Consider the following 15061-nt stretch of genomic DNA (forward strand, 5'->3'; position numbering starts at 1 on the left):
GGACAGTATCCAGGACAGTATCCAGGACAGACAGTATCCAGGACAGTATCCAGGACAGTATCCAGGACAGTATCCAGGACAGACAGTATCTAGGAGAGTATCCAGGACAGACAGTATCCAGGACAGTATCCAGGACAGTATCCAGGACAGTATCCAGGACAGACAGTATCTAGGAGAGTATCCAGGACAGTATCCAGGACAGTATCTAGGACAGTATCCAAGACAGTATCCAAGACAGTATCCAAGACAGTATCTAGGACAGTATCCAGGACCGTATCCAGGACAGTATCTAGGAGAGTATCCAGGACAGACAGTATCCAGGACAGTATCCAGGACAGTATCCAGGACAGTATCCAGGACAGTATCCAGGACAGACAGTATCCAGGACAGTATCCAGGACAGACAGTATCCAGGACAGTATCCAGGACAGTATCCAGGACAGACAGTATCTAGGAGAGTATCCAGGACAGACAGTATCCAGGACAGTATCCAGGACAGTATCCAGGACAGACAGTATCTAGGAGAGTATCTAGGACAGTATCCAGGACAGTATCTAGGACAGTATCCAAGACAGTATCCAAGACAGTATCCAAGACAGTATCCAGGACAGTATCCAGGACCGTATCTAGGACAGTATCTAGGAGAGTATCCAGGACAGACAGTATCCAGGACAGTATCCAGGACAGTATCCAGGACAGTATCTAGGACAGTATCCAGGACAGACAGTATCTAGGAGAGTATCCAGGACAGACAGTATCCAGGACAGTATCCAGGACAGTATCCAGGACAGTATCTAGGACAGTATCCAGGACAGACAGTATCTAGGACAGTATCCAGGACAGACAGTATCCAGGACAGTATCCAGGACAGTATCCAAGACAGTATCCAAGACAGTATCCAGGACATTATTCAGGACATTATTCAGGACAGTATCTAGGACAGTATCCAGGACAGTATCCAGGACAGTATCCAGGACAGTATCCAGGACAGACAGTATCTAGGACAGTATCCAGGACACTATCCAGGACAGTATCCAGGACAGTATCCAAGACAGTATCTAGGACATTATCCAGGACATTATTCAGGACAGTATCCAGGACAGTATCCAGGACAGACAGTATCCAGGACACTATCCAGGACAGTATCCAGGACAGTATCCAAGACAGTATCTAGGACAGTATCCAGGACAGTATCCAGGACAGTATCCAGGACAGTATCCAGGACAGTATCCAGGACATTTTCTATCCAGGACAGTATCCATCCAGGACAGTATCCAGGACAGTATCCAGGACAGAATCTAGGACAGTATCTAGGACATTTTATATCCAGGACAGTATCCATCCAGGACAGTATCCAGGACAGTATCCAGGACATTATCCAGGACAGTATACAGGCGTGGTTGGATGAATGAGAGAGGTTAGGTAAATCATTATGGAACTGTGGTGAGTGAAATCACACTGCTCCGGTGTGGTTAATATCATTCAACGGTTGGGAGGGTGTGCCATGGATTGTGACTGTGTGTGTGTGTGTGTGTGTGTGTGTGTGTGTGTATGTATGTATCAGTCAGGTTCTTACCAGGTCCAGGGGGCCGAAGAGGAAGTGCACAAGTTCAGAAGCGCTGGGGTTCTGGATGTGCTTCTTCAGTTTGGCCTGCAGGGGGCAGAGTAAGATACAATTCACCACAGCTCTGTAGGCTGTCATAAATAGAGCTGATGGGATTACTTATTTTATGTGACAGAGAAACATGTTTGTTCTACATAATATATTTCTATATGAACATTCTACAACGTTGTGCCCTTCTGAACGGACCCTGGTGTAGTACTGAGGTGCCCCTGGTTCCCCTGGTGTAGTACTGAGGTGCCCCTGGTGTAGTACTGAGGTGCCCCTGGTGTAGTACTGAGGTGCCCCTGGTTCCCCTGGTGTAGTACTGAGGTGCCCCTGGTGTAGTACTGAGGTGTAGTACTGAGGTGTAGTATTGAGGTGCCCCTGGTGTAGTACTGAGGTGCCCCTGGTTCCCCTGGTGTAGTACTGAGGTGCCCCTGGTGTAGTACTGAGGTGTAGTACTGAGGTGTAGTATTGAGGTGCCCCTGGTGTAGTACTGAGGTGTAGTACTGAGGTGTAGTATTGAGGTGCCCCTGGTGTAGTACTGAGGTGCCCCTGGTGTAGTACAGAGGTGCCCCTGGTGTAGTATTGAGGTGCCCCTGGTGTAGTACAGAGGTGCCCCTGTTGTAGTATTGAGGTGCCCCTGGTGTAGTACAGAGGTGCCCCTGGTGTAGTACTGAGGTGCCCCTGGTGCCCCTGGTGTAGTACTGAGGTGCCCCTGGTGTAGTACTGAGGTGTAGTACTGAGGTGTAGTACTGAGGTGTAGTACTGAGGTGTAGTACTGAGGTGACCCTGGTGTAGTACTGAGGTGTAGTACTGAGGTGTAGTACTGAGGTGTAGTACTGAGGTGTAGTACTGAGGTGCCCCTGGTGTAGTACTGAGGTGTAGTACTGAGGTGTAGTACTGAGGTGTAGTACTGAGGTGTAGTACTGAGGTGTAGTACTGAGGTGTAGTGCATAGGGGGAACTCAACTCACCAGTAGGTTGAAAGCCAGCTTAAGTTTCTGTAGGCTATCAATGAACTCTGCCTCAGAGGGGGGCTTAGCTCTCAGGGTCAGCATTCCCTCTGTCAACAAGAAAGAAAGAAAGAAAGAAAGAAAGAAAGAAAGAAAGAAAGAAAGAAAGAAAGAAAGAAAGAAAGAAAGAAAGAAAGAAAGAAAGAAAGAAAGAAAGAAAGAAAGAAAGAAAGAAAGAAAGAAAGAGAGAAAGAGAGAGAGAGAGAGAGAGAGAGAGACAGAGAGAGAGAGACAGAGAGAGAGAGAGAGAGAGAGAGAGACAAAGAGAGAGAGAGAGAGAGAATTCACAAAATGGGACTAACACCAAATTGAGACTCTGCATGCAGAATTCTGCAAATATATCCTCAGTGTACAACGTAAAACACCAAATAATGCATGCAGAGCAGAATTAGGATGATACCCGCTAATGATCAAAATCCAGAAAAGAGCAGTTAAATTCTACAACCACCTAAAAGGAAACGATTCCCAAACCTTCCATAACAAAGCCCTCACCTACAGAGAGATGAACCTGGAGAAGAGTCCCCTAAGCAAGCTGGTCCTGGGGCTCTGTTCACAAACACAAACAGACCCCACAGAGCCCCAGGACAGCAACATAATTAGACCCAACCAAATCATGAGAAAACAAAAAGATAATTACTTTAGACATTGGAAAGAGTCAACAAAAAAACAGAGCAAACTAAAATGCTATTTGGCCCTAAACAGAGAGTACACAGTGGCAGAATTCCTGACCACTGTGACTGACCCAAACTTAAGGAAAGCTTTGACTATGTACAGACTCAGTGAGCATAGCCTTGCTATTGAGAAAGGTCGCCGTAGGCAGACCTGGCTCTCAAGAGAAGACAGGCTATGTGCACACTGCCCACAAAATGAGGTGGAAACTGAGCTGCACTGTATATATACATAATATTACATTTTAAATGTCTTTATTCTTTTGGAACTTTTGAGTGTAATGTTTACTGTTAATATTTATTGTTTATTTCACTTTTGTTTACTATCTACTTCCCTTGCTTTGGCAATGTTAACATATGTTTCCCATGCCAATAAAGCCCAATAAAGCCCTTAAATTGAATTGAATTGAAAGACAGAGAGAGAGACAGCGACAGAGAGAGACAGAGACAAAGACAGAGACACAGAGAGAGAGAGAGAGAGAGAGAGAGAGAGAGAGAGAGAGAGAGAGAGAGAGAGAGAGAGAGAGAGAGAGAGAGAGAGAGAGAGAGAGAGAGAGAGAGAGAGAGAGAGAGAGAGAGAGAGAGAGAGAGAAAGAGATTCAGAGACAGAGAGCGACAGAGAGACACAGAGAGAGAGAGAGAGAGACAAAGACCGACAGAGCGAGACAGAGAGAGACAGAGAGAGAGACAGAGAGAGAGACAGAGAGACAGAGACAGAGAGAGAGAGAGAGAGAGAGAGAGAGAGAGAGAGAGAGAGAGAGAGAGAGAGAGAGAGAGAGAGAGAGAGAGAGAGAGAGAGAGAGAGAGAGACAGAGACAGAGACAGAGAGATCTAGGATCAGGTCTACCCTTTTATTCATTCTGATTTAAAATGCAGAATGGATCCTAGATCAACACTCCTACTCTGAGACACTTTGTGAATACAGGCCCGACTTACAGTACACAGAGGGGAGGGAAATGAGAAGGTGGGGAGGGAAATGAGAAGGTGGAGAAGGTAAATAGTGGAGAAGGTAAATAATGGAGAAGATATGGTGGTACCCATGGGGCGGCGCACAATTGGCCCAGCATCGTCCAGGGTAGGGGAGGGAATGGCCGGCAGGGATGTAGCTCAGTTGGTAGAGCATGGCGTTTGCAACGCCAGGGTTGTGGGTTGAAATATATAATGTAAGTCGCTCTGGATAAGAGCGTCTGCTAAATGACTAAAATGTAAAAAAAATGTAAATGTAAAGATATGGTGGAGAAGGTTATTGTGGAGAGGTAAATAGTGGAGAAGGTAAATAGTGAATAAGATGATACAGCTCATGAAAGAGATAGGCATAAGACAACAGAGAACAGAAAGTGGAGAGTTGTTTCATTCCACTGCATAGGAAGTGATGGACAATAAATACTATATGAACATTGTCAGCGAGGGAGTTGGAGGTACATTACATGATTAAAAGTATGTGGACACCTGCTCGTCTAACATCTCATTACAAAATCATGGGCATTAATATGGAGTTGGTCCCCCTCTTTGCTGCTATAACAGCCTCCAATCTTCTGGGAAGGCTTTCCGCTAGATGTTGGAACATTAATGCGGGGACTTGCTTCCATTCAGCCACAAGAGCATTAGTGAGGTCGGGCACTGATGTTGGGCGATTAGGCCTGGCTCGTAGTTGGCGTTCCAATTCATCCCAAAAGTGTTCGATGGGGTTGAGGTCAGGGCTCTGTGCAGGACAGTCAAGTTCTTCCACACCGATCTTGACAAACCATTTCTGTATGGACCTCGCTTTGTGCACGGGGACAGTGTCATGCTGAAACAGGAAACGGCCTTCCCTAAACTGTTGCCAAAAAGTTGGAAGCACAGAATCGTCTAGAATGTCATTGCATGCTGTAGCGTTAACATTTCCCTTCACTGGAATTAAGGGGTTTAGCCCGAACCATGAAAAACAGCCCCAGACCATTAAACCTCCTCCACCAAACTTTACAGTTGGCACTATGCATTCGGCCAGGTAGTGTTCTCCTGGCATCTGCCAAATCCAGATTCGTCCGTAGGACTGCCAGATGGTGTTTCCACTGCTCCAGAGCCCAATGGCGGCGAGCTTTACACCACTCCAGCCGACGCTTGGCATTGCGCATGGTCTTAGGCTTGTGTGCGGCTGCTCGGCCACGGAAACCCATTTCATGAAGCTCCGGATGAACAGCTCTTGTGCTGACGTTGCTTCCAGAAACCGTTTGGAACTTGGTAATGAGTGTTGCAACCGAGGACAGGCGATTTTTACTCGCTATGCGCTTCAGCACTCGGCGGTCCCGTTCTGTGAGCTTGTGTGGCCTACCACTTCGCGGCTGAGCCGTTGTTGCTCCTAGATGTTTCCACTTCGCAATAACAGCACTTACAGTTGACCGGGGCAGCTCTAGCAGGGCAGAGATTTGACAAACTGACTTGTTGGAAAGGTGGCAAAAGTCACTGCCATTCTACTGCCAGTGTTTGTCTATGGAGATAGCATGGCTGTGTGCTCAATTGTATACACCTGTCAGCAACGGGGTGTGGCTGAAATAGCAGAATCCACCAATTTGAAGGGGTGTCCACATACTTTGTATATACAGTGTATATTAAGAAGATACAAGAGAACATAGAAAGTGTTAGAGGACAATATATTTGATATTGTCAGTGAGGTGGTTGTTTCCACCACGTGACCAGAAGAAGAGGAAACAGGAAACAGACCTGCTGGTCCTTTCTTCTTAATCTTCTTACTCTTGTTGCGCTGGTTGAGCTGAGAGAACGCCTCCGCAGCCTTCTGCAGCCGAGCCACAAAGACCTCAATGTCATCCAGGGCACAGTTCAGGATTTGCTGTCAGGGAACAGAGAGAGAGAGAGAGAGAGAGAGAGAGAGAGAGAGAGAGAGAGAGAGAGAGAGAGAGAGAGAGAGAGAGAGAGAGAGAGAGAGAGAGAGAGAGAGAGAGAGAGAGAGAGAGAGAGAGAGAGAGAGAGAGAGAGAGAGAGAGAGAGAGAGAGAGAGAGCAAGAGAGAGAGCGAGAGAGAGAGAAAGTGGAATGATACCAAAGAGACTACTAAATGTCAAATCAAATCAACGTTTGTTGGTCGTGTACACAGTGCACCAGAAGTTATCGCAGGCGCAGTGAAATGTTTCTAGCTCCAACAGTGCAGTGATATCTAGCAATACAATAACAACAATAACAACATAATAACAATACAATAACAACACAATAACAACACAATAACAACAATGATACAATAACAACATAATAACAATACAATAACACAATAACAACAACAATAACAACACAATAACACAATAACAACACAACAACAACACAACAACACAACAACAACACAATAACACAATAACAACACAATAACAACACAATAACAACACAATAACAACACAATAACAACACAATAACACAATAACAACACAACAACAACAACACAATAACACAATAACACAATAACAACACAACAACAACACAACAACACAATAACAACAAAATAACACCACAATAACAACACAATAACACCACAATAACAACACAATAACACAACAACAACACAACAACAACACAACAACAACACAACAACAACACAACAACAACACAACAACAACACAACAACAACACCAACACAATAACAACAACAATAACAACACAATAACACAATAACAACAACAATAACACAATAACAACACAATAACGATACAATAACAACAACAATAACAACACAATACACACAATCTAAAGAGTCCAGAATATAAATAAATATATGCTATATATGTTTGTGAATGGTGTGTATAGACAGAATGGACAGAATATGAATAGAAAAGGTGTGTTCAGCAGTAGTTATATAGGATGAACCTTGACTAGAATAGTAGATAGATATAAAGCTGGGTAAAACAGCATGTAAACATTATTAAAGTGACCAGTGTTCCACCTTCTTCACCAGGCTGTTGGTGTGAAGGGACCCTTTCAAGTCCTCAGTGATGTGTACGCTGAGGAACTTGAAGCTTTTCCACCTTCTCCACTGCGGCGCCGTCGATGTGGATGGGGGCGTGCTCTCTCTGCTGTCTCCTGTAGTCCACGATCAGCTCCTTCATTTTGTTGGCGTTTAGGGAGAGGCTATTTTCCTGGAACCAGGGCTCTCACCTCCTCCCTGTAGGCTGTTTTGTCACTGTCGGTAATCAGGCCTGCCACTGTTGTGTCGTCTGCAAACTTGATGATTGAGTTGGAGGCGTGCTTGGCCACGCAGTCATGGGTGAACAGGGAGTACAGGAGGGGGCTGAGCACGCACCCTTGTGGGGCCATAGTGTTGAGGATCAGCGAAGTGGAGGTGTTGTTTCCAACCTTCACCACCTGGGGGCGGCCCGCGGTTCAGACGCAGGGCCCTTAGCTTAGTCATGAGCTTGGAGTGCACTTGGGTGTTGAAGGCTGAGCTGTAGTCGATGAACAGCATTCTTACATAGGTATTCCTCTTGTCCAGATGGGATAGGGCAGTGTGCAGTGCAATGGCAATTGCGTCGACCGTGGATATGTTGGGGCGGTATGCGAATTGTAGTGGGTCTAGGGTGTCGGGTAAGATGGAGGTGATATGATCCTTAACTAGCCTCTCAAAGCACTTCATGATGACAGAGGTGAGTGCTACGGGACGATAGTCATTTAGTTCAGTTACCTTTTCTTTCTTAGGAACAGGAACAATTGGTGGACATTGTTACGTGTGACATGTTTTTCTTTCTCCCAATCTTCCTTTGTCGTGTGTGTGTGTGTGTGTGGTTCAGAGTGGTTGTTCTGTTTGTGTGTTCTGGTCATTACAGGTGTGCTGAGTTGCGGCTGACGATGGTGGGCGTGGCTTCGGTCCGGAGTCCTGGCAGCTGTGGCTGATTGACCAGAGTATAAACTGTTTGGCTGTTTGAGAATTTGGTTATTGGTTGTTTTAATTGATCTTTGTTTGTGTTGCAGCCTGTCCTCCTGCTGTATTCCACCCTACCTGGGTCCTGGAGAAGGGAAAGGTAGATCTGTCCATGGGTGTACATTCACACGTAGACAACCCACTGTTTTACACACTAGGTTAGCCGGGCGGGTGTCACCCCTGTATTTGTGGTAACAGGTAGGAAAGCGGGTTAAGGCTTAGAGTGTGTTAGGGAGGATTAGGTGTGTAGAAGAGGAGGGACCTTTTGTTCATTTTCATTACTTGGACCCCGATCCCAAACATTCCCTTCTCTTACCTTCCCTGGTTTGTTTGATTGGTCTTTGTTTTACTACTGTTTCTTTATGGGTGTTGTGTATTCATTTTGTTTAATTACCTTACTAAAACGTCCCCAGAGGGCTAACATTGAGTTCTGGTTGTTGTGTCTAGTTATTTTAGTTCATTACACCCCACATTTCTTCCCCATCCATCTAGTTTACATTGTGTGCGTAGGCACGGGCATTTACGTCTCCTCCTCAGACGAGCTACACCCGAGGGGAGAACGTAACACATGCATATTATTAATGTTAGCTCTCTGTGTTCTGAACGTAACAGACATCTTGAAGCAAGCAGGGACAACAGACTGGGATAGGGAGAGATTTACTATGTCCGTAAACACTCCAGCCAGCTGGTCTGCACATGCTCTGAGAACGCGGCTTGGGATGCCGTCCGGGCCGGCAGCCTTGCGAGGGGTTTAACACGCTTGAATGTTTTACACACGCAGGCCATGGAGATCGGGAGCACACAGTCCTCGTGAACGGCGGGGGCCCACGTCGGCAGCTAAGTGTTGTTTTCCCCCGAAGCGGGCAAAGAAGGTGTTTAGCTTGTCCGGGAGCAAGACATCGGTGTCCGCGACGTGGCTGGCATTCCCTTTATAACTGGGAGTGTCTGGAGTCCCTGTATTCCCAGAGGTCGACCCCGAACATTTCCCAGTCCGCGTGATCAAAACAGTCTTCAAGCATAGATTACGATTGGTCAGACCAACATTTTTACAGTCCTTACCACAGGTGCTTCTTGCTTAAGTTTCTGCCTATAGGTGGGGAGTAGCAGATGGAGGTGTGGTCTGATTTGCCGACGGGAGGATGGTGGAGGGCCTTGTAGCCGTCCCAGAAGGGAGAGTAACAATGGTCAAGCGTGTTCTCTCCGCGTGTAGCACAGGAGATGTGTTGACAGAATTTGGGTAGAGTTTTCCTCCGATTTCCTTTATTAACGTCCCCAGCCAGAATGAATGCGTCCTCAGAATATGCGGGTTTCCAGTTGACACAAAGTCCAGTGTAGTTCCTTGAGAGCCATCGTGGTGTCGGCTTTGGGGGGGGAATATACATGGCATTGAAAATAATATATCCGTGAAACAGAGTATGTTACAGTCCCTGATGTGTCTCTCTTAAAGGAGATCCTCGCCCTGAGCTCGTCTACTGTAATATACTCGGAAGCGGTGGATGGTTTTGCTCGCCTCCTGAGTCTGACTAGCCCCCCCACTCCTCCTCCCTCTTCTCCGGCGTCTACATGTTAGGGTGAATGAATGAATGAATGGGTCTGCATCAGAGAGTCCAAACAAAGGATCCAGGTCAGGGAAGAAGAATTTCCGGTTGAATTTCCGGTTGAAGTGACCGCCGATCTAATGTCCCAAAAGTTATTTTCGGTAAAGTTATTAAATAATAAAATTATTTATCAGGTAATAATACTAGAAAACCGTTCTGGGCAAATAATGTAAGAAATAACAAAAATAAATTAAAACCACTGCAAAGTTGTCTAGGAGGTAGAAACAAGGTGACCAGGTCTGTTGGTGCCATCTCGTACTACATCTTGTAAAAGCGCTTTGGGCATCATGAAAAATCCAATCAATTAATAGTATTAATAATAGCATTATATTAGTATTGTATTGATAACAGTGTCACTCACCACGTCCTTCTCAACGCGCTGGACCAGCTTGTCATGGGACTCTGGGTCCTGCTGGGCCGAACCTCGCCTCTCCACATCTGAAATAATGGTAACAGTTATGGTTGTTGTTGACGTTGTTTTGTGTGTGTATCAGTGTGTGTGTGTGTATCAGTGTGTGTGTGTGTGTGTGTATCAGTGTGTGTGTGTGTGTGTTACAGTGTGTGTGTGTTACAGTGTGTGTGTGTGTGTGTGTATCAGTGTGTGTGTGTGTGTGTGTATCAGTGTGTGTGTGTGTGTGTGTGTATCAGTGTGTGTGTGTTACAGTGTGTGTAGCCTCACCATATGGACCTTGACTCCTGGGGCTGAGCACTTGAGGTGTGTGTGTGCTACGGACGTTCGTTTTTTCTCCGCAAGGATATGACCATACTGATATGACCATACTGATATGACCACCCTGATATGACCACCCTGATATGACCACCCTGATATGACCACCCTGATATGACCACCCTGATATGACCACCCTGATATGACCATACTGATATACAGTTGAAGTAACAAGTTTACATACACTTAGGTTGGAGTCAACCAACCAATGGCGCCGGAGAAGATAACTGCCGTTTTACAGCCCTCTAACCAATTGTACTATAATGTGTGTTTTTTCGCGTTATTTGTAATTTATGCTGTACATAATGTTTCTGCCATCGTCTCTTATAACGAAAAAGAGCTTCTGGATATCAGGACAGCGATTACTCACCTCGTATTGGACTAAGATTTTATCTTCAACGAGTCGGACGCGAAGAATATCCTACAGACACCCGACAAGGCCCAAATCCCCGTCATTCACAGGAGAAAGAGACAGAGATATCGTGGACGTAGGTCGGGGTGCCTTGTAAGGATCCGACGGTGAGCGAGTAAACTGCCTCTTCCATCAAGCCTATTAGCCAATGTTCAATCATTTGAAAATAAATTAGATGACCTAATATTACGGTTATCCTACCAACGGGACATTAAAAACTATAATATCTTATGTTTCACTGAGTCGTGGCTGAACGACGACATGGACAACATACAGCTGACGGGATATACGCTACATCGGCAGGATAGAACGGCTGACTCCGGTAAGACAAGGGGTGGCAGTCTGTGTATATTTGTAAACAACAGCTGATGCACAAAATCAAATACTAAGGAAGTCTCAAGGTTTTGCTCGCCTGAGGTAGAGTCTCTTATGATAAACTGTAGACCACACTATTTACCAAGAGAGTTTTCATCTATATTTTTCATAGCTGTCTATTTACCACCACAAACCAATGCTGGCATTAAGATTGCACTCAATGAGCTGTATAAGGCCATAACTAAACAGGAAAACGCTCATCCAGAGGCAGCGCTCCTAGTGGCTGGGGACTTTAATGCAGGGAAACTTAAATCCGTTCTACCTAATTTCTACCAGCATGTTAAATGTGCAACCAGAGGAAAAAAAAACTCTAGACCACCTTTACTCCACACTCAGAGACGCATACAAAGCTCTCCCTCACCCTCCATTTGGCAAATCTGACCATAACTCTATCCTCCTGATTCCTGCTTATAAGCAAAAACTAAAGCAGGAAGCACCAGTGACTCGGTTAATAAAAAAGTGGTTAGATAACGCAGTTGCTAGGCTACAGGACTGTGTTGCTAGCACAGACTGGAATATGTTCCGGGATTCTTCAGATAGCATTGAGGAGTACGCCACATCAGTCACTGGCTTCATCAATAAGTGCATCGATGACGTCATCCCTACAGTGACTGTACGTACATACCCCAACCAGAAGCCATGGATTACAGGCAACATCCGCACTGAGCTAAAGGGTAGAGCTGCCGCTTTCAAGGAGCGGGACTCTAACCCGGACGCTTATAAGAAATCCCGCTATGCCCTCCGACGAACCATCAAACAGGCAAAGAGTCAATACAGGACTAAGATTGAATCGTCCTATACCGGCTCTGACGCTCGTCGGATGTGGCAGGGCTTGAAAACTAGTACAGACTACAAAGGGAAGCACAGCCGCGAGCTGCCCAGTGACACAAGCCTACCAGACGAGCTAAATCACTTCTATGCTCGCTTCGAGGCAAGCAACACAGAAGCATGCATGAGAGCGTCAGCTGTTCCGGATGACTATGTGATCACGCTCTCCGTAGCCGATGTGAGTAAGACTTTTAAGCAGGTCAATATTCACAAGGCCGCAGGGCCAGATGGATTACCAGGACGTGTACTCTGAGCATGTGCTGACCAACTGGCAAGTGTCTTCACTGATATTTTCAACATGTCCCTGACTGAGTCTGTAATACCAACATGTTTCAAGCAGACCACCATAGTCCCTGTGCCCAAGGACACTAAGATAACCTGCCTAAATGACTACCGACCCGTAGCACTGACGTCTGTAGCCATGAAGTGCTTTGAAAGGCTGGTCATGGCTCACATCAACACCATTATCCCAGAAACCCTAGACCCACTCCAATTTGCATACCGCCCCAACAGATCCACAGATGATTCAATCTCTATTGCACTCCACACTGCCCTTTCTCACGTGGACAAGAGGAACACCTACGTGAGAATGCTATTCATTGACTACAGCTCAGCGTTCAACACCATAGTGCCCTCAAAGCTCATCACTAAGCTAAGGATCCTGGGTCTAAACACCTCCCTCTGCAACTGGATCCTGGACTTCCTGACGGGCTGCCCCCAGGTGGTAAGGGTAGGTAACAACACATCTGTCACACTGATCCTCAACACGGGGGCCCCTCAGGGGTGCGTGCTCAGTCCCCTCCTGTACTCCCTGTTCACCCATGACTGCATGGCCAGGCACGACTCCAACACCATCATTAAGTTTGCCGACGACACAACAGTGGTAGGCCTGATCACCGACAACGATAGGGAGGTCAGAGACCTGGCCGTGTGGTGCCAGGATAACAACCTCTCCCTCAACGTGACCAAGACCAAGTGTATCAGTGTGTGTGTGTCAGTGAGTGTGTGTGTCAGTGTGTGCATCAGGTGTGTGTGTGTGTGTGTGTGTGTGTATCAGTGTGTGTGTATCAGCGTGTGTATCAGTGTGTGTGTGTATCAGTGTGCATGTGTATCAGTGTGTGTATCAGTGTGTGTGTGTGTATCAGTGTGTGCATCAGTGTGTGTCTGTGTGTATCAGTTTTTTCTCAACACTTTTTTGTTGTTGTTGTTTTATTTTACTTTTTTATGGAAAGAAAATGCATTGTTGGTTAAGGGCTGTAAGTAAGCATTTCACGGTAATGTCTACACCTGTTGATTTGATTTTAAAACTCGTTTTTCAACCACTCCACAAATTTCTTGTTAACAAACTATAGTTTTGGCAAGTCGGTTAGGACATCTACTTTGTGCATGACACAAGTCATTTTTCCAACAATTGTTTACAGACAGATTATTTCACTTATAATTCACTGTATCACAATTCCAGTGGGTCAGAAGTTTACACACACTAAGTTGACTGTGCCTTTAAACAGCTTGGAAAATTCCAGAAAATGATGTCATGGCTTTAGAAGCTTCTGATAGGCTAATTGACATCATTTGAGTCAATTGGAGGTGTACCTGTGGATGTATTTCAAGGCCTACCTTCAAACTCAGTGCCTCTTTGCTTGACATCATGGGAAAATCAAAAGAAATCAGCCAAGACCTCAGAAAGTAGACCTCCACAAGTCTGGTTCATCATTGGGAGCAATTTCCAAACGCCTGAAGGTACCACGTTCATCTGTACAAACAATAGTACGCAAGTATAAACACCATGGGACCACGCAGCCGTCATACCTCTCAGGAAGGAGACACGTTCGGTCTCCTAGAGATGAACGTACTTTGGTGCGAAATGTGCAAATCAATCCCAGAACAACAGCAAAGGACCTTGTGAAGATGCTGGAGGTAAACAGGTACAAAAGTATCTATATCCACAGTAAAACAAGTCCTATATCGACATAACCTGAAAGGCCGCTCAGCAAGGAAGAAGCCACTGCTCCAAAACCGCCATAAAAAAGCCAGACTACGGTTTGCAACTGCACATGGGGACAAATATCGTACTTTTTGGAGAAATGTCCTCTGGTCTGATGAAACAAAAATATAACTGTTTGGCCATAATGACCATCGTTATGTTTGGAGGAAAAAGGGGATAACTTGCAAGCCGAAGAACACCATCCCAACCGTGAAGCACGGGGGTGGCAGCATCATGCTGTGGGGGTGCTTTGCTGCAGGAGGGACTGGTGCACTTCACAAAATAGATGGCATCATGAGGAAGGACGATTATGTGGATATATCGAAGCAACATCTCAAGACATCAGTCAGGAAGTTAAAGATTGGTCGCAAATGGGTCTTCCAAATGGACAATGACCCCAAGCATACTCCCAAAGTTGTGGCAAAATGGCTTAAGGACAACAAAGTCAAGGTATTGCAGTGACCATCACAAAGCCCTGACCTCAATCCTATATAAATTGTGTGGGCAGAACTGAAAAAGCGTGTGCGAGCAAGGAGGCCTACAAACCTGACTCAGTTACACCAGCTCTGTCAGGAGGAATGGGCCAAAATTCACCCAACTTATTGTGGGAAGCTTGTGGAAGGCTACCCGAAACGTTTGACCCAAGTTAAACAATTTAAAGGCAATGCTACCAAATACTAATTGAGTGTATGTAAACTTCTGACCCACTGGGAATGTGATGAAAGAAATCAAAGCTGAAATAAATAATTCTCTCTACTATTATTCTGACATTTCACATTCTTAAAATAAAGTGGTGATCCTAACTGACCTAAGACAGGGAATTTTTACTGGGATTAAATGTCAGGAATTGTGAAAAACTGAGTTTAAATGTATTTGGCTAAGGTGTATGCAAACTTCCGACTTCAACTGTAACTATACTGATATAACCATACTGATATAACCATACTGATATGACC

General features: G+C 45.5%; 1 protein-coding gene across 5 annotated transcripts in view; it reads right to left on the reverse strand.

Annotated features, from left to right (window-relative positions):
- Window positions 1-15061, reverse strand: part of LOC121540767 (epidermal growth factor receptor kinase substrate 8-like protein 2) — a 114263-nt gene that overhangs the window by 17380 nt on the left and 81822 nt on the right. For all 5 annotated transcript variants that reach the window (XM_041849848.2, XM_041849847.2, XM_041849845.2 and 2 more), the window contains 4 exons: window positions 10141-10217; window positions 5986-6112; window positions 2579-2667; window positions 1576-1650 (listed from right to left, as the gene is read on the reverse strand). In XM_041849848.2, the coding sequence (XP_041705782.1) occupies window positions 1576-1650; window positions 2579-2667; window positions 5986-6112; window positions 10141-10217 (368 nt within the window). The remainder of the gene's footprint in view (window positions 1-1575; window positions 1651-2578; window positions 2668-5985; window positions 6113-10140; window positions 10218-15061) is intronic.

The sequence above is a fragment of the Coregonus clupeaformis genome, chromosome 26 (genome assembly GCF_020615455.1).
Source record: "Coregonus clupeaformis isolate EN_2021a chromosome 26, ASM2061545v1, whole genome shotgun sequence".
NCBI lineage: Eukaryota > Metazoa > Chordata > Actinopteri > Salmoniformes > Salmonidae > Coregonus > Coregonus clupeaformis.